Source organism: Centrocercus urophasianus, unplaced genomic scaffold (assembly GCF_019232065.1).
Source record: "Centrocercus urophasianus isolate 14NV4802_14NV808 unplaced genomic scaffold, USGS_Curo_1.0 seq_15, whole genome shotgun sequence".
NCBI lineage: Eukaryota > Metazoa > Chordata > Aves > Galliformes > Phasianidae > Centrocercus > Centrocercus urophasianus.
Genome location: NW_024884697.1, coordinates 5,939,088 through 5,959,767, shown reverse-complemented (window position 1 = coordinate 5,959,767; position 20,680 = coordinate 5,939,088). Strand labels below are relative to the sequence as shown.

Below are 20,680 nucleotides of genomic sequence, written 5' to 3'. Positions count from 1 at the left end.
TTCCTGCTTTCCTAAGCTCTGTTGTGGCCATTCCTATCTCTAAGTTGCTGAACACAGGGTATTTGCTTGTAAGAAGTGCAGTCATATCTGTCAAAGACTATAAGACTGTATTCTCTCATATGACATAATAACTGCGCAAACAGCACTGAGGCTCCAAAATAGAACAGCTTAATTGGTTTGCTTTCCCTGGGAGATGCAGCGCCAGACAATGAACCACAATGGTTTAAATCTATGCTGAACAATAGCTTTGTCTAGAAGTAGGACATTTTTAGGCAGTGGAAGAACATTTGGGGTAGAACAAGATAACATTTTTCAGATGGATAGCTTCTTTGCTAATAAATGCAGTTTCAGGCTAACTAAAACTATCCACAGACTCAGGCTGACTTCAACTAATGTTTTCTGCTACACAAAAAGGGGAGCCAGTCTTTCTTGACAAACCAGGAAAGCTCATTTTTATCATTTCAACATTTAAATTGCTCAAGAAACAATTGTGTCATAAAATTTAGCTTGATTATATTTCTTTATTTTGAAAAGCATAGCCCTAAATTAAGCAAAATATGTCATTTTCTCTCCAGACCAGATAAATTCTTCCACCTTTGTGACAGAGAAATTAAAAATTGCAGAGGGAACTTATTTAGACTTTGCACATGGATCTGATCTGGGACTTTGCTTGTTTTTTCCACTGCTTTGGTGTGTGACCAAAGTGCACAGCCAGCAAGCTTATCTGATAAAGCCAGTTGTACCAGGGTCTCTCTGAAATAAGCCCTGGCTATGTGACAAATACATGTAGTGGAGTTCTCCTCTAGCAGCCTCACACTGCAGAGCTGATTTATGGTTTTGGTGCATGTGGTTCAGTCTGCAATCTGACATGGTCGCACATAAGCTGCCCAGCCAGGCTTGAACACTCCTCTTTTCTCAACTTGCCTGTGTGATATGGGGAAGGTAAGAGGAATGGGGATCAGCTTTAAAAGTCAGAGATTGATGGAGCTGCCACCAGTGTGTCTGCATTCACTGTCTGTGATCTGTCAAAAGAAAACTTACTGAAATAATTCTTGCTAACAGACAAAATATGCATTTTTCAGGCAATCTAATGTTTGAGAGGCCTCATTAATAATGGTTGCAAAGCATGGAGAAGGTATAGCATCTATCTGTGGGTCACAAGGCATTTTGCAAGCACTATCTGAGCTTCGGGAGATAAAAGGGAAGAGATTATTCCAGGACTGATTTTCATAGAGGTTTCATGGAGGTGCCTGGAGAGACTGTAAAAAACATCAAAGTAGATTAAGAGTTTTAAAGGCAGTGGGGTTCAGACACCTGACTTGCTATTGCATTTCACAAATCAGTCAGAAAAAGAGACATTCGAACTAAGCAATTTCAGGTGTCTGATGTACTTTATGCTGCCCCTGCATTGCTCTGCAGTCCATGGGAGGGTGAGGGAGGGAAGAAGCTGAATTACAGCCATGCTCTGAATCACTCTCAAGAGAACTCTCTCTGACAACATGGCCAGTATTGTAAGGTTAGAGATCTGCCGGTCAAACCAATGTTCACCTGCCCCAACGTCCAGCCTCAACCAAGTAGAAGAAGGAAAAAACAAAGCAAGTTTGGAGAGCTCCTTCCCCAGCATATCCTCTGCTAGCCAAGGATCACTATTTTGGCCACTTCCTGATTTTGTCATGCTTAACAACTCTTTATGGACTTTTCCTGTGCCAATTTGCCTAACTCCATTTCCAACCTATATACTTCATTGGCTTCAGTTGCTTCCTCCAGTGATCTTTTCCCTATTTTTGTAATGTAAAGCTGCTTCTCCTTCTAAATATGCAGCCTCAGAGTGTCATTGCATAGTCCTAAGTCCTGGTGTTATACAATGAAATAACAACAAAAATAAAAATAATCATAATAATCCTTCTTTATTCACCATCTCTGTATCCTTCATGATTCTGTACTCTTTGATCATATCTTCCCTTTGTCATCTTTCCGAGTCTGAATGCTCCTTATCTATTTAGTCCTGCAATGTAGGAAATTGCTTCCTACATATATAGGGAGCAGGTGGTTGCGGCTTAATGCAAGATTCTGTATTTGTCATTGAGGATTCGTTCTCCTTGCCCAGTTTTGAAGTACAACCACCTTTGAAATGGCACACAGTAGGCACTGAATTGTGCCCAGTGCCAGGATTGAGCAGGGAGGGGAACATGAAGTGTTTTACTTTATGGAGGAATTGTGTAAGGCAAAAAATAATAAGTACATTCAAATATACTGAAGTTGATTCCAATTATTATCTCAATGAAGTAAGAGGTTTTTCATATCCGCAATTTGGTTATGCTGTGGTTGTAACATCTCAGCTGTTAAAGTAGCACTTGTGGTCTTCCCCTGGCGCCCTCTGTCTGTGGTTCATGGACAACTCAGGAAAATCAATGCCCCCCCAGTGAGCACCCATGTGCTGCCATTGGCAGGAACTTCCCAGCTGAAGTACAGCTGCCCCCAAAGACACACAGACAGTTTCACAGGGACATAATGAGCATTGCTGAATAGCCAAATATCTCTTTGTGTGATGTCAACTTGCTCATGTCCAACATGGCTGTTGTTGCTGTTTCACCACTAACTCTAAGCAGCAGCTCTCAAAAAATGAGGCTTGGAGCCTGGGATGAGATTTTCCTCTAGCTACCAAATGCAGAGTTCCTACAGTGCCAAAAGTGTGTGAAGGGTGATTTAGATTACCCAATCCAAGAGCCTGATTCAGTTGCTCAAACCCAAGCTGCCATTTGAGAAACTCTTCTGGCCTTGCATCTCTGGATGAGGTGTATCTGCTTATCTGGAACTCACAGACCACAAAAACTCTAGATCTTTCAGGGGAAGCCACAGATCATGTATTTTTTTAGAAGCCTTGTAGACCAGAAGGTATGCTAATGCATTCAGGTCTCAGTTCATGATGTCCTTAGTGATCATAGCTCTCATGAGGCCCTTAGGAAATGTAGATTCTCAGCTTTTTTTGTGATCTGTCCAAAAATACATGACAGAATCAAAATAACTCAAGGTTGGCAACTGCATCCACAGTGGGGATACGTTTCTCAGTTGCTCTCCTATGTTCTGGTGCTGTTCTCAGAAGTTGTGTGTAAAGCTGCCCGAGAAAAACTTTCTTGAACAATTCTACATGCTGTCTTTTCCGAACCTATTGCATTTTTTTAAGTTGCCTTTCACACAGAATCACAGAACCACAGAATCACAGGGTTGGAAGGGACCACAAGGATCATGAATCTCCAATCCCCCTGCCACATGCAGGGCCACCCACCTCCACATTCAGTATTAGACCAGGCTGCCCAGGGCCCCATCCAACCTGGCCTTGAACACCTCCAGGGATGGGGCATCCACAACTTCTCTGGGCAGCCTGTTCCAGCACCTCACCACTCTCATAGTAAAGAACTTCCCCCTGACATCCAACCTGAATCTTCCCTCCTTCAACTTAAAACCATTTCACCTTGTCCTGCAGTTATTTACCCTTTCAAAGAGTTGGCAGAACTAGAGGGAACAGTAGAGGGGAAAAATAAAGACTTTTCCACCCTGGGGAGATAACTGTTGAAAAAGAAAGAAAGAACAAGGAAAAAGGTTAGATTGTAATAGTGAGTGGTGAAGCATGTCCTAGAGATGTGGAAGAGTGATGCTGAAGGTGTCCTGTGCAGTCCTCCTCCAACCACTCAGCACTCTGCCTACTGGGGCAAAGCTTTCTTCCAGATTTTAACTAAAAAGTCATAAATGTCTCCCCATTAAACATTTGTCAAAACTGGCCTATTCTTCCAAAAAAAAACCCTGTAAATCTTCTTTCTACAGAATATATGTATTTAAGAACATCATAAAGATGGTTTTCTAGGTGACCTACAAAGGGAAATGGCCCATGTGTGTGTGTCCCTTCATTCCTCCAGCCAGTGAAACCAGTTACATAAGCAGAGCAGTAGGCAAATGACTGAATTATCACAGATTAGCAAAGTTATTGCCATTAAATTAATTAAAATTACTATGTTTTATGTTATATTGAAATGTGCTGGAAGCATGCAAGTATCTTCATTTCAAGCTAATGAGTAGCAATTTGTTAAGCCACGATATCTTAATTTTTTGCAGTCATCTTGTCTCCATCCTCTTCTTGAGGAAAAAACTGTAATATTTGACAGTGACAGGTGACTGCTTCAGTGACATAAATAAAATCTGAATGTCCTTGGTGCTTGACTCAGAGCAAACCAAAACAGCCTTATGAAATGAAGCAGACCATATATTTTAAAGTTCACAGTTATCAGAAACATTGAAGATGTTTAGAAGAACAAAAGAAAATCAGAGTTGTTCTTTCCTGGGGTTGAATGCTCCTTATGTTTTGTTTCATTCATGTCCAGGGCCAGTTCAATGGAGATGCAAATGTCAAGACCACCACAGAGACTGTCCTTGAGGGTCTCATATGCCTTCAAGAGTTGTTTTACAATAGCCCAAACCATCTACTGCAACCATCAAGCAGGATTCTCACTGCTTCAGCTGATGGCTTAGGTGGCACTGAAGTCTTGTGATACAATCCAAAGCAGTAGGGACCTCCTAGAATGTAGTGTCAGCCACTATGTAGCATTCTTTGAGTGTTTTTCTCTCAGGTTTTATTCATGTACCATCTGTTTGCTGCATGTTTTTTGTTAGGGGTCTCTAATCACCCCATGTCACCTGCCTTCCCCTCTGCCTTTCTGAGCCTTTTGCCCACCTGTATCAGTGAGAGGGCTGTTAGGAACTGTTGGGGACCAGCCCCATTCAAAGAGATGAGCACTTTGATTTCCAGGCTCTTTTTCCCTTGTGCCTCTGTCCTCTCCACTGAATAAACCCAAATATCCCACCATATACCTCTATAACTGCCTGTTTTTCCTGGCAAAATGACTGTGGCCCTCATGTGCTTTCTGTCCCTGTGGTGAATCTCGATGTTGTAGAAGGAGAGAGGTACAATCAAGGAATGTGTGTCAGCTCCAAAATTGTCCCAAAATTGTTTTTGATTAGTAAACAGCACAGAGGGGGGTGAGACACTGGAACAGGTTGACCAATGAGGTTGTGAATGCCCCCTTCTTGGAAACATTCAAGACCAGACTGAATGGGGCTGTGAGCAACCTGGTCTAGAGAGAGGTGTCCCAGCCCATAGCAGGAGGATTGGAAATAGGCAATCTTAAAGATCCCTTCCAATCCAAACCATTCTATGATTCTATGATTTCATAGAGTCATTAATGTTGGGAAAGACCTCCAAGATCATCTAGTCTAACTGTTGACCCATCACCACCATGTTCACAGAGCCATGACCCTCAATGTCATAACTACCCTTTTCTTGAACACCTCCAGTGATGGTGACTTCCCTGGGTAGCCTGTTCCAGTTGGGCCTTGGTATTTATTTTACAGTGTAGAAACTGTGCAAAAATAGGGAGACAACAAGACAGTCCTTCCTCAGGTACGTGCGTGGCACCTCTCATGTATGGGACTTATTTGTTGAGTTTGGTGGGATCCTCACACAGATGGTTTCTTAAGTATGGAAAGAAAGGAAAAAAAAGATGCGAGTGAACATTGCTGTGAGAGGGACCACACCAGAGAGCATAGCACATGTGTCATTTTAGCAGTCTCTTTGTTAACAAATAAGTTGGTCATCTTGACTTTACTTGTTGTCTGGGCTTTGCTATAGGGCAGCTCTCTGATGAAGAGTATAACACTACTGGAAATTCTTCAAGGCTGAAGGAATTAAGGACACTGGCTTGAGCCCAGGATTGAAACAAAGATTGCTGTGGGGCTCAAACCTGTTTTTAACAAGTGAACGTAGCCTGCCAGATCTGGTGAGAGATTAGCAATTTAATTATACAGACCTTGGCTTCCTGCTTTCCACTAAGTGCCTAAGACCCCTCTAAAGAGGCCCATTATGTTGCCTTTTTTTTCTTTTTTTCTTTTTTTTTCACTTTTACATTAACTAGACATTTCAGAGCAGCACAAACACGGGGGTTCCTTTGCAGAGGTCTTGGGGTTTTATAACTAAGTGCCTCCTGATGGATCTGTCAGGGTTACCCGGGAGATCAAAACCTGTCACCCTGAAGCGAGCATTAGCTATATTTCCAGAGGCACTCCCTGCAAGTGCTTTCCATTTGTCCCCTGTTGAACTCATCAAGGAGCATTCAGGCTTCTCTTGGGTAGCTAGAGGACACTTAGAGAGCAAGGCAGAGCTGGCATGCAGGCAGACAGCTCTGGGACAGAAAGCTTTGGCTGGAGCCTTTGGGCTGAGTGCTGCTTCATATGGGAAAGAGGGAAGAAGAGACAATCTGCAGAGAAACATGTGACATCCAAACTGCTGAGCTCCTAGAGTTCATCTGAAATAGCAGATAGGCTCCACTAGGTACTCGTTGATCCACAGGGTTTGGATCCTACCTCTTTTTTCAGCAGAATTCTTGCTAAGGAGCATAGTGCGCAGGCACCATGTCCTTTTAATAGGTATCTTCCTGATAAATGCCCCAGAAAAGTGGTGATTTCTGGGTCCTCTAAGCATTTATACATGGATAGGGAAAAGATCAAACACCAAAGCATCAGGCTGCTGCTGCTGCCAGCGATGTTGGCTGTCTGTTTTACCTGAAATTCTTTAAAAGCAAAGTGAGAATATCTACCCTGCAGGCAGCACAGGAAGTGCTGTGAGGATGTAATGGAGCATAATCAGTGACAGATTTGTCATCTCTATTCCACCCCATAGAGCCATGGCATGAGGAAGAATTACTGCTGATTGTTTCAGCCAAGCACTGCCATGGAGGAGATTGCTGCCTCTTCAACCTATTTCTACGTCATGTTATGCCATGCTTCAGTACTTTTATTTTCATCTGTCATTTGTTCCTTGGGGTCATTTGGGAGGTCTCACTTGGGTAGGAGAAGAACATACAATAGTGCAGAAGCAGTTAAGGAGGTGTTACTATCTCCAGAAAGCCTATCTTGTATGATCTGATCACATCTCCAGAGGTAAACCAAACTCTAGACTTGATACCAGAAAGTCATTTTTCCATATCATATTGTCCTGTTGCTTCCAGTCTGCCTCCTGGATCAACCTGGGAAATTCAATTAATGCATCATTTGGTTGTATAGGTGTGCTGGCAACTCTTTGCTCTGCAAAAAGTGGACTTTGTGATGACAATGGACATAAAAAAGATGTTCTCTGGCTCTTCCCAAACTAAATCTCTTCCTCGGACTACCTGTAGTGGCAGGATAGCAGAGTGGCAGAGCCAACCAAAGAGTCCCTTCCTATCTCCTGGCTCTTACCAAAGCTTTGAGGAGGGGATTCATCCTACTGAGCTGCTAAGGCTCTCTCCAGCAGTCCATGGAGAGAATGCCTGAATGCCCACAGGATGAATGGCCTTGTTTTAAAAGTCCTTGTTGATCTCTGTTGACCATGGAGAACAAAACAAGGCCACCATAAGCCAATACAACCCCCTGCAGGTTGCTCAATGAGGGACCTTTACAGATGCCAGACTTGGTTTGGAGAAGGGCATTCCCAGGAGTATCACAGTTCCTGAGACCTTCCTAAAGCCCTGATTCCTCCAACTAAGTCATTACCTGACAATACCAGACTTGGCATGAAAACAGAAGATTTTTGTCCTTCACTAGTGTTGGGAAAAGAAGTACAAAGAACTATAGCAAAAGTAGGAGCAAAGAGAAAGGACTCAAAAAGTATTCTTTTCTTTTTTTAATTCTATAGTTGAAGACTGCCTGTTTTTTAGGGAAAAAAAAAAAAAATCATGCTGAGGTCTGATTCATGTTTTTTTAATGCCTCAGAAGTCTGCAGTGTCATTCTCCTAGTTTGGCACCCTAATTCAAAGTGGAATACGTAAAGCCATAAGGAGTGTGTCAAGGAGTTTCTCTAGCTTTCATCATCTTTTTTTTCCTGTGAGCAGATACCATCCTTTTACAACTGAGTAGCAACATGTAAAAAAGAATAGAGGGAAGGGCTTGAGAATAAAATGTTGGAAATGAAAAAGTACATGAGGATGCGGCGCAAGCTCCCACGGCTCTGCAGACACTCACGGGTGCCGGCCGAGCTCAGGGGCTGTGCACCCCTGCCCAAGGTGAGCTGGGAGCGTGGGGGTGAAGGTGGGTGCTGGTGCAGTGGGGAATCGGGAGAGGGTTCTGTTTTAGAGTTGTGGAAGGACTCTCCCAAAGATGAAATGCTCTGAGGATGAAGGAAGGAAGGGGATGGAAAGAGGGATGGGAAGGTGAGGACCTCTTCCAAGAAAGGTGGAGACCTCTGGGACATCCTCTGGCCAGGTTAAATGAAAGACGGCTTTGCTGTGATTGCTTTGAGATTGCTTTGCAGCTGAGAACTGTGGTTATTTATTCTGGAGGAGAGGGAGTTGAAAGGAGACTCCATCACTCTCTGTAACTACCCAAAAGGAGGTTGCAGTGTGGAAGGTTTTGGTCTCTTCTCAGGTGATAAGTGATAGGAGGTAAAGAAATGGCCTCAAGTTGCAACAGAGAGAGATTTATATTGAACATTAAGAAAAAGTTCTTCACAGAGAGTGTGATCAGGCATTGGTGTGAGTCCCCATTCCTGGACGTATTTAAGAGATGTGTGGATGTGGACGTGGTTTTGTTGTGAAATTCTGTAGGTCAGGATGATGCTTGGACTTGATGCTGAAAATTTTTTCCAATCTAGATGATTCTATGATCCTGTGTGTTTCAAAATGGGGTACTGAGAGCTGTCAGGAATAGTTTGGAAGGTGTCCTCCCTGATCTCTAATGGTGGTCAGGAGGAGTGCAGGTTTCTGCTCCAGTCTGCCTCTGGAGAAGTTCTCCCACCCACTGGCTATTAACTGTGCAGCCTCATAAATAAGGGGGTTAAAATCCCTGCTCTACTCTATCTCCAGACATCTCTACAACATTTTATGTTGTACATGGTTTAGAAGTATAGGACATTGGTTCTTTTGGAGTCATCAAGCCTTTACAAGCTGAAATTAATATGTCATGTAGCAAGAAACATTGCAAATGTTGCTAAATGCGCTGTCGTACTGGTGGTGTCCAGGTAGTGTCCTGTCATTGCCTGGAGGTGATTTCTGTGAGCCCCGTGCAAAGTGAGCTGGAGGAGGAAGCAGGGAGGGCAGTGAGAACAGCACACTGTGTGCTGTGTTCACTGGTTGAGCCCTGGCCATGCAGAATGGTGGATGGGTGATATAATCCCTCTGTAAAAATCTGGGTGTTGTATGGATACCAGTGGCGTGGAGAGGAGGACAGCTGTCAACACCACTGAAAGAGGCATGTTTAGATTAGATAGGAGGGAGAAATTCTTTACTCAGAGGGTAGTTAGGGATGGTGATGGGATGCCCCATCCCTGGAGGTGCTCAAGGGCAAGTTGGGTGAGGCCCTGGGCAGCCTGAGCTGTGGGTGGCAAGCAACCCACAGCAAGTGATGGGAATTGAATGAGCTTTAAGGTCCCTTCCAACCCAACCACTATAATTCGCTGGGGCCCCAGCCCTCATGTGGTGCCAGGCTTTGAAGAAATCCTAACAGCAGAAATATGGGCACGCATCACAAGGGGACTGTAAATATCATTTGTAATTAACTGGATATTCTACAGAGGAGACTTTGTGCAGCACTGCAAAACATGGAACAAAGTTCAGCCTGTCCCTGTTACAAAACTCCAAATTTCCCCTTCCCCAATGCAGTGCCAGCAAACAGATGTGCTCTGTGCCTCCTATTTATGCGCTCCGAAGAAATTAACACCCCGTTAAGCTGCACAATGCAGCACATTTATTTTTATTTCACTGTACTGCTGCTTTTCAATGTTAACTCTGTACTATTTCATACTGGAATCAAATCCAAGCTAACACCAAGGACTGATTAAGTCAGTGGCCTAGAAAGCAATTAATTTTATGCAGCAGAAATAGAGCCTATATCTTAAGATAAAGCATTCTCCAAGTTGCAAAGTCCAGCATTTGATCCAGGTCCATCAGAGAAAGGACAGAGGGAGAAGATTTAACTGCCAAGTACCTGAAGCTGGGGCTGTGATTTTTCTGCAGACCCATTTTAAGGCAATAAACAGCTATATTTATATCTCTTGAATGTGCCTATTATTTCAAGATCTCACCCAAACGACTGCAAGTGACATGACAAAGCAGCACTGTAGGGATCCAAAAATGTATAAAAAGCAATTGATCCATTATAGATGCAGTCTTGGGTGAGCTCAGTCTATTTTTAATCATTTTAATAATGCAGCTGATTTGCTGCAAAAAGGAGATAAGTTGAAGGGGGATCCCAGCAAGCTGAATAATGGTCTCATGTGACTCAGTGGCATCTGGTCACATGCATAGCACAGCAATCTCCTAAGAAGTTGGCAGCAGTGTGGGAGCCTTACCCAGCAGGTCACCTTCAGAAATGCAAGGGCCCAGACACAAATGGGTGATGCTTCAGTGAAGTGAGGAGAGATTCTAGGATCATAGAATGGCTTGAATCAGAAAGAACCTCAAAGATCATCCAGTTCCAATTCCTCTGCCATGGGCAGGGTTTCCAAGCACTGGATCAAGTGCTAGATTAGGTTTTCCATTCTGGCCTTTAAACATCTCCAGAGATGGGGCATCCACAACCTCTGTAAGCAAAATGCATTAGGACATTGAATGGTGAGGCTGAGAAAAGTAGAATTAGAAAATAGATATTTTCTTTGTGTTTTTACATGAACTGTGTTGCATAAATTGCTGTCCTGGAGACAGATTTGAGGACATATGGGAGTCTTGATTCCTGCAGGTTCTCCTTGGCCACAACCCTATTTCTCTGGCTTAAACGGCCCAGACCCATATGAGCACCACTAGCTCAGCTCATCTGTGTAGAAGATGAAAGGACACCACTGTCATCCATCTTCATTGCCCTTTCTGTCCCTGGGGAAAGTCAGAGAGAAAAGTTGAGGTTTCCTCTCCACTTCCAAAAGCGGCCTTCAAATGAGAGTGGATGTGAGAAGGACAGGAGACAGATGCCTTCCAGCCACAGGATGGCTTTCAGGGCACTCAGATCATGAAAATAAAACAATGTCTTTGCTGCAGAGAGTGGTGTGGGCCCTGTAGGGAAAGAGGGACCACCCAGCAAGGAGAGAGCAATGCAAAGGGGACAGTAAAAACAGAAAGCAGCAGCCGTGCTCACGAAGGAGATGGGATGCTGGTTGAATACAGCAACAATAAAACAGAAATTATAGCTGTGATTTTTAAACATGAATGCCGAGCACTGCACGGCACCTGGGACTCTTCAGAGGCAGTGTGATCCCAGACTCCATTTTACTGACACTAAGCTTGCTTCATAAAACAGATACATCCAAGCTCAGGGCTGTAAAAGGGCTGGAGCGAGTCCTAATGCTAAACCTGCCTGGGCAGCTCGACTCCAGTCATCTTTTTCTTTCTTTTTAATATCTCAGGGCTGCTGGTGTTTCCCATCTGGGGACTTTCTTATCAAAACGTTTATCTTGTTGTCGTGTGGAAGTGGCACTTTTCCTGCATTACAGAGTTAGGCCAATCCCACTGCGGACAGGAGGTCAGGAATGGGACTCCCACGTACATTCTTCATCTGATGGTGCTGGCCAGCCCTGGCCTGGCAAAGCCATCCGCTGCAAAAAATAACTTCTCCATCCCATTAAGAGTGAGAGGATGGACAGAATCAATACAGCTCCAAGTCAAAGTACATTCCCCTCCATGGAGTTCCATCCCTTTAGGAAAAAGAGAAGACTTATGAATAGAGGGAAATAAAGGTGTATAAAACTCTCTTCAGAAATAATTTGTTTTTAAAATACCACACGTGCTACAAGACAGACAGGCAGCTCTTGGTCACAATTGTAAGTTGATTAAGCTATTGATCAGCAACCAGTGTATCATCACTTCTACCACTTGATCATGCATATACCTTCCATGCAATTCATCAGTAGTATCTAAATACCTGGCATCATCGCAGAGTCTGTGACACTGCTATATTCTTGGATTCAAAGGTCTTCATAAGGAACTTCTCAGAGAAGAGTTTCAGTTGCAAGGCTTTATACTTGCTCATGTTAAACCTCACTCACCCTCATTCCATAGATCTTCTTCACTTATCCCTCAAGTATCTTTGCTTTCCCAAAGTTCATCTTGCTTATTTAGTAATTTCTTTATATGGACCTCTTTTTAAAAAAAAACACTTCGAATTATAGTTATTGCCCTTCCTTGAGTTTTCACTATATTATTTCTGGAGAAAAGGGATCAGTAGATACTCTTCAAGATGTGAGTGAACCCTGGTTTTATTTGGTGGCATGATAAAATTCCCTCTTGTCCCTTGGTAACTGTTAATATTTAATTTGCTTATTCCACCATTACTGAGCAATTAAGTGACATTTCATAGAACTACAATAATCTCAACATCTTTCTCCTGAGTGAGCCCAGAACCCGTAATTTTGTATGTGAAGTTCAGTACATTTTTCCTGCTGTGAACATTACTCCAAGTTTGGCTACATTAAATTTAATTTGCTGCTTTATTGCTCATTCACTTACACTCATCATGCCTTGCTGCAGGCCTTTGTCCTTGAATATCACCGTATCACCTGAAAACTGTGCTTCCTCATTGCTCAGATAAAGAAGCATGTATTCAATCTCAGATGCCTGCAGAAACTCAAAAGGAAATGTCCTTGTTGCCTTAATTGCACAGATTTGAGGTTCACAGGAATCTCTTCTGGAGATACTGAGTCATAAATCAAAGACTCATTAAAGTCAGAAAAGACCACTAAGATCATCTAGTCCAACCATCATATCACCTGGTCCAACCATCATAGTCAGAGCTAGATTCCTTCTTTACATGAATTTGTTGCATTTCACCCTGGACATGGCTGTGAGATTGGACCAGAAGCTGATCTTTGCCCTCTGATGCAGCATTAGGTTAATACATTCATTGTAAAAATTATCACCCAGACCTTCAGCTGACATTGAAAATTACTGAAAGATGAGGTTGACTTATAGCTCCCTGAACCATGATGGAGGCAGATGGCAGCACTCTTGGCCAGCTGGAAGATACTATGATTCACCATCAGCTACAGTCAGAGGATTACTGCAGTCCACCTGGAGGAATCAGGTGGATGTATTTCTACGCCCACCATATTTTTTGTATGGAGGAAAGCTGAAACTGGAAGCAGGGTTTCAGAAGTTTGATGTTTCCCTGTCTTTCAAGCTTATGCTTACCAAGAGGACAAGACCTCCAACTTCACTATCCCCAGAAAGAATAGATTCATGCTTTGTTGCAGTACAGCTATTATTTGCTCTGAACAGAAGAGAAAATAGGGGAAAAAAATAAAGTGTAGAAGTCCAAATGGTCTTTTTCAAACCCTCACCTTGATTATTTACAGCAGAGTTCAAAAAGTTCCTTACTTTTCAGTTAGAAACATGGCTTGTCTGCCTGCAGCTGACTTTCCATTGCATAGCATTTCCACGGGCTGGGAAAAACTATGCCCCAAAGTAGTCTTCACCCACATTTATCACACACATTCATAATCCACATTTACAATTGTGCCCTTGCTAAATCAGTGGAGGTGATCCCAGGTCCCTTCTCTGGTGGGTTACATGACCAAGGCACACTTCTTGCCATGTGTAAAAATAATCTGTCTGTACTCATCAGACTCCTCAGCTTCATTCTTTGTAAGCTGGGCCAGTCCAAGCATAACATCCTGGGACTAATTAGGCTGAGATCTGTTCTTAACCCTTTCTTGTCTGTTTTTGGCTTTACCCACTAAAATTTTTCTTCTGGTGTTAGCACCCCTGTCTGCAAGCCAACCCTTCAGCAATCAGTAGCAGAGTGACTTCTTCCTACCATTACCAACCACACCATCCCTGAAATTGTCCTAGGAAAACAATTCTGGGACTCAGGGTGTCCATGCATAACATTTCATCTTTGAAAAAATTCTGAAAGACTTTTGAAAAATCTAATTTTAGCAAAAAATATTCCAAAAGTCTTCACTTTTCAGCTCTCTTCTTGTTTTCCCAAAAGGCAGAAGAAAACTAGGAAGGAAGTGAGTGGAAAAATGTGGGTGTAGAAGAACATCCTGTTCTGCAGAAATACTGTGGTGTGTTGTCAGATGGATACCCTGCTTTAAATAGAAGAGGTCTCATTCTTGCAGAGGCCAACATAATAAATTCTCAGGCGTTAGCAAAGATAGAAATAATGATTTATCTAATAAACTGTTTGGGTTTACTGCATTAAAGAGTTGACCAAGTTAGAGCTTCTCATTATTACATGGAATCTCATTTTTGTGTGCCCATGATACACGTGCACACTTCCACAGAGGGTTTAGGAATAATCCCTGGAGAGCTCAGCTAAATTCAGTTTATTGTATTTTGGTGGCTGTTTCTATAAGAAAGGTCATTTGGGGTAAGCCAGGTTAAACTGAGAGTTGGAAGAGAGTCAACGGGATAGAGTCAGATGTCCCTGATCTTTGTTGTGTGTGAAAACATTCTGTTTAGACCCAGTTCTGTGGTTCTCATTTGTGCTATCCATGACAATGAAGAGTCATGCTCTTTTTTTCTCATCCTCTACATATTTTCTAAAGTTTAGAATATTGCCTCACTGTGTTTAGTTCTGAATCTGAAACATTTAGTCACAACATACCATGCAGTCTAGGACTTGGGAAATTCCACAGAACTTACTTCCAGAAAACAAATTTTTCAATCAACAGCATTTTCTGACCACATTTCTGACCTTCTCTAAAGACAGCTAATACTCATCAGCAAAAGAATTGCTATGCTGAATATTAAGAGTGCAAGAGGTTAAGAGATGGTGCATCTCAGAGAGAATAATCTGTCTGATATTTACTTGTATGATAATGGAAATCACAGGCCACTTACATCTTCATCTGGGTGAGAATCTGCAAGCCCTTCTACCTCCTTGTCATCACCAGTGCTGCCTTTAGGGCCAACCGTTTCTAGACTGGCAATCAGGGAAACCATTATGTGTCCTCCAAAGCCATTTTCTTGTGCCTGCCACTATCTTCTCCATTGCTTTTGAAATATTAAAATTCATCTTTGTGAAGGGAAAAATGAGCCTGTGTTGGTATCAAAGAATCTGTCATGTGCACACAGTGTTCTGACCCTGGAAGACGTCTCCTGTTTATCTCTGTGACCAATGCAACACAGATACAGGGATAGTCAAGGGAACAAGTGACGTGGTCACCCTGAGTTATTGCCCAGAGAGATCCCACAGAAAAAGATATTTAATCACATGCTTCAGCAGTTAACACACAGCCTTTGTGAAATCAATGATGGGTGTGTAAAGGGAAGAAATGATCACTCACTTCCAGTACAGTGCAGTTCCAGTACAGTTCTTGTTGTGACCAGACTGGTTAGACAGTAGTGTCAGTTAGGGGCAGATAAATGCATAATTCAGTCGTCATGGATCTCTGTTAACTCATATTCACAAGCACATTCAAGCTCAAGCGGCTTGAGCACTGCTTGTTGTGGAGCAGAGATGGGGGAACTGCTAAATTACAGCCAGAGTTCTTGTACCCAGCAGGCTCTTGTGTAAGCTGTAGAAGCTTACTGAGATATCTGAATTTCCACGAGTCAGAGGAGATGAAAGCTTACCAGCAGTCAGGTCTTCTTCTGCAAATACTTTCCAGAGAGCAGATCACTGTGCAACTGTCTTCAGGAAAACCCACATGATGCCCTGCATGCCAGCTTACCCATCATCATACTACAGCCCTGGAGATTTTCAAGAAAAGAGCAGATGTCGCATTGAGAAACATGATCTAGAGCCATGGCAGGCATGGGCTGATGGTCAGACCAGATAACATTATTTGTCTTTCCAACTTCAATGATTCTGTGACTCTCTGAATACAGTTCCCTGAGTTTTTACCACCTCCAGTGCAGCACCCTCCCAACATATTTCGTGCTCATTAAAATACCCTCTGCTCCGACTGGTGAACACAGACACTTTGTCAAATCTTTAATGAAAGGGTGGCATGTGCATGATGAACTGCCTTGCTCTGCAGCAAGCACGTGTACTGTGCTGGCTTTATTTCTGGAGCAACCAACTTATTATCTGATGCAGGGCGTTGTGCAGATGAGAGCTGGTCCATCCGGAAAATGAATTACATGCTCTTCCTTGCTATTGGAACTATCCATCAAATCATGTCCCAAATGGTCTGTCACGTTGTTGTCTAGTAAAACTTTGCCATCAAAGGCAGCTACTGTTCAGATGCTGATGCTGGATGTTTGAAAATGTGATTTCAGCTATAACTCTAAGGACATTTAGTTAGAATTTATGACTTGAGGTCTCTCTAAGCTCCATCAACTCCATCCATCTAACACCTTTATAAATAATACTGATCTTCAGTTTCTGAAACCTGTAGGGCAGACTTCTGTGGGTTGTTTGGATTTCTTTCCTGGTGTCTGGAATACATCACATGCACAATTTCACTCTGAAATTTCATACTGCATGTACTTATTAAACAAATATAAAAGACTTTGGCAGAGTAATGCGGTACCATGGAAAGCAGTTTGGTGAAACTGGCCCAGTCTAGGGTCCTAGGAGATTTCAGTACCATTTCTTACCAAGTCTTCCAGTATTTGTCCTTTTTTTGCTTTGGTTTCTGTTCTATTTGGTCACAAGCCATCATTAATGAAAATCCTTGAAGAAATTCCCACTGGATTTAGCTTCGATGGGATCCAGATCCATCCATATATTACTGCTACATGAAGTACAATGAGAGCTGCAGCCAAGAAATGCTCAGCAAACAGCAATGTCACCTTTCCTCCATTGACTTAAGTAGGAGCAGATGTATGCAGGAAGACCAAATACTTAGGATCATGCTTTAACCTTCCATAAATATATAAAAGGAAGAGTCTTGCCCTGGAAAGAGCTTAGCTACCTCTACGGGGATGCTGCAGAGCTGAGGGGCTGAGCAGTGTGAGGACATCTCAGAGGGGTGCCAGTGATTTCGCAGGGTCCAAATCTCTAGGATTATGTGAGTTTTTTCCCCTTCGTACACAACCCCAGCAGTCACCCAGCACTTACTGTAGCTGACGCCTTGGGGAATGGGTAAGGGAATCTATTAATACCCTTAAGAAATAATTAGCATCCAAACAACTTTTGTTTCCTTGTTTTTTACACGTCTGTGCTCTCCCCTGTCACTTGCTACAGAGCAGAGCCTGATATGCTCTGACAAAGAGCTATTGATGGTGCGCTTGTGTGAATTGGCCCAGTGCTGGTCACAGCCAACTTCTGCAGGACCTGCTGCCCCCACTCTACAATACGCTCCAGTGTGCTGAGCCATTTGTGAAAGGTCAGAAATGAACAGAGAAATGGACTGGAGTCAAAAACAAGTAGTCCTATAAATATCAGTCATCGTCAAAAGCGGTTTATTCCATTCCTCCCCTCTCTCTCCCTCTGTGTGTCTCTCCCTCCCTCTGTTGTGGTTTCCCAGATATAACTCCATGTTTCTGACTGTGAAGCTCTGAAAGGGAAGCAGCACACACACTGCAGCTTCTGCTTCCATTTTGCACACATGGAATAATCCTCAGTCCCGCAAGCAGGACTGACAGCCAGCACCGAGTCCAGACATCATCTGCACTCAGATGCTGTATTTTGATTGCTCGGGTTTTCTTTATCTGTGCAAAACTCATTTGCTACAGCTTAAGAATTAGCTCTGGCTGCACACAGCTTGGATTGGGACTCCTGAGGGCTCTTCTCTGACTTCACAATGACTTTAGCAGCTAAATTAGAGGATATTGAAGTGACGCTGGAGCACCTACTAATGGATGTATTCGTAAGTAAGCTACAATTTCCTATTTAATGCAGGATGCTAGCAATCCAGGAGGCAGTATACAAAGTTAATGGTGTGTGCTAGGGTTGCATTCCTTCACATCTCCTGCTTAGCAGTGGATGCGGCTCTAGCAGCCTTGTGGTACAGCAAAGCCTCTACTGCAAATGCCAACATGTAAACTGAAACAGCATGACTTCAGGGCAGGATATGCTTTGCACTGGTTTTGTGTGTCACCTACAGTGCTGGTGAAGAACATGCAAAGGGGGACAGTTTGAGTCAGAACAGTTTGAGGAGCAAAAGGAGTGCACTGAGAAGTGTTAAGCTGTGTAATTGCTTAGCACCAAGTGTCTTTGGCTTGGGGATTTTGATAGCTGTGAGGTTATAGTCTTTCAATAGTTTGAGTTTTGGGTTAGTTAGAGATGCAGGAACAAGCATAAGTGTTTTGAAAACATCAAGTTGTTCCTCCTGGCTATGTCACACACTTTAAAGTACTGCTAATCTAGAATTGCTTCTTTGAAATCATTGAAATTCCTTAAGATTTTTTAAACATTTCGAAAGAGACTCTTGATTTTTCAAACACAGCCTCGTGCTCTCTGCCATAGCCAGAGACAGCTGCGTTTCGGAAGTTTTGGGGATTTCGTGGGAGAAAAACAAGAATGAGGGGCATGTCAGGAAATTTGTCTCTTTCAAAAAAGGTCATGCCAAGGTAATTTATGCATTTAGTGAATTCAATCTATTATAAAATAAAATGGCGAGTGACATTCTGAATTTTCACAAGAGCTCGTTTAGTCATCCTTTAAATGAAATGCTTCAGATTTCAAGGTCTACTCATGAGGAATCTCAGGCATCAACCACAAAAGCAAAGAGCAGGAGGGCTTGCCAGCTTTGCAGCCTGTGGTGCTGGTACGGAGGTGCCCATCTGTACTGTGGGAGAAAGGGATCCGAGCTGCTCTACACAGCCTTTTGGAGGGTGCCCTATTGCCCTTCCTACAGGTTGCTGAGATGGGGGTAGAGGAAACACCTGGGGATTGTCCTGTCGAAGCCTTTTTTGGGGGGGATGAAATACTAATATGCTCTCAGGGCAGTAAGATACGAATATATTTAAAGTGTATTACCTTTGTGCATTCAACTGCTCTCCCCAGCACCCTAGAGAAAAACACAGTTAAAAGCCCTGTTTACAGAAAAACTAGGGTGTAAACCCCTGTGCAAGAGAAGGTGCTGTGTCTGCACCTCATGACAGCAGCACACTGTGAAAGTTGCTGTGTGTGGGAAGTGGACGGGGCTTCCTTTGGGCTACTGCAGCATAAGCTTGGCACCATGAGGCCTCTTGTGCTATTTGTAGCTTGGCATCACTTTGTCAAGCTGGGTGCTTGAAGCTGAGGAGTCTGAAAGCCCCCTCCTCCTTGGGACAGGTGCCTCTGAACAGTGGGTGATTAAAGGGATTTTATCACTCCAAGCAGCATCTGAGAGACTGCCAGGATTTAGGAACCTAGGGATGTCTGAATTGTCTGAGGCCACTGTGAGCCAAAGCTGATTCCTACATTCATATGGTTGTGTTTGAAGGGCAGGAAAAGCCTCTTGCTCTTCTGGGAGCCACCATAGAAGTCATAGGGAATCGTTCCTTCTCTGTTTTTTTTACGTCCCATCATGCACACTGTTTTGAAACTATATCTAGTCTTTGTCCGTTCTTTTGTCCATGTCTTACTTCCATGCAAAAGTCTTTCTTCTGGTGGGGATTTTTAGTTTAGTTTAGTTTTTTCTTGTAATTTACAGTAGATAAAATAAAATATGGGCTAAATGATAAAATCAGAGAATGATTTGAAGGGGACTTTTAAAGATCATCTAGTCCAACTCCCCTGCAATGAACAACGATGCCTACAGTTAGATCAGGTATTCGGAGCCCAGACCAGCCTGGCCTTGAGTGCATGGATGGGGCATTCATCACCTCTGGGCAACTTGTGCCAGTGCTTCAGTACTCTTATGGTAAAAAACTTTTCTTTATATCCAATCTCAGACTCCCATCTTTTAGTTTGAAACCATTTCCCACTGTCCTACTCTGCTGAAGAGTCTGCCCTGTTCTTGGCAGTAGCCCCCCTTTTAGATGCTGAACAGCCAAAATTCTTCACAGCTGCAAGTGGCCTCAGTCCATGAAATGAATGCCTGTTTTCTCAGATAGTTTTGAGCTAGTCTCTCAAATGTGTAATTCCAGAAACCTAATGACACTTCCCCAGCTGGGACACTGCAGTCACAGATAAAACTGCAATGAAGGGACATGTGTGTGCCATGCATCGTGCAGTGCCATGCTGTGTCAGACCCCCAGCTGGCTCTGGAAGAGCTGGGTGTCTGTACAGCATTGTGCAGGGACACAGAGCCGCAGTGTGGGCTTTGTGCTTCCTCATCCCTCTTCTTCCTCTGTAGAGACTGATGCCTTAACATTCAGCAGTGATAGCCTATCTGGGCTCACTATCAGGGCTCTGAATCTAATCCAGCCTACAGCAAATCAAGGAAATAACTACTCCCTTATGAGCAATCAAGTTTTCCACTGGCTGGATTCTTCTAAAATCTATCTACTACCTGAGAACTAAAGCAGAAAGAATTCTGGATAAGTGAGAACTAATATCCCAAATGGGGGATCATTCTGTCAGGCATGATTTTCAGGCTTTACTCATACATTGCCTTGCCTTGTGGCGGTGTTTGATCTTAAACCACCTGCCCATTGAATGATGCTAAAAATAATATCTACAACTCAGTATGAAGGAAGGGCAAAATACAAAGCTCTGCCTGTTATAGATCATTCTAGTTGCCAGGTTTGTTGGAGGTTGTTAACCTATTACCAAGCATTTTGCCGTTACCAGTAAGACTGATATTTGGGTTAGGAGAATGGGGCCAGACCAACAGGGCTGAACAGGCTACAGG

At 43.2% G+C, this 20,680-nt stretch overlaps 1 protein-coding gene across 1 annotated transcript in view; it reads left to right on the top strand.

Moving 5' to 3' along the window:
* Positions 1-17,477: 17,477 nt before the first annotated feature.
* The window catches only part of FRMD4A (FERM domain containing 4A), a 205,058-nt gene continuing 201,855 nt past the window's right edge, over positions 17,478-20,680 (top strand). Inside the window, exon 1 of the mRNA XM_042816296.1 lies at positions 17,478-17,767. Coding sequence (XP_042672230.1) covers positions 17,702-17,767 — 66 coding nt within the window. The 5' untranslated portion in view covers positions 17,478-17,701. The remainder of the gene's footprint in view (positions 17,768-20,680) is intronic.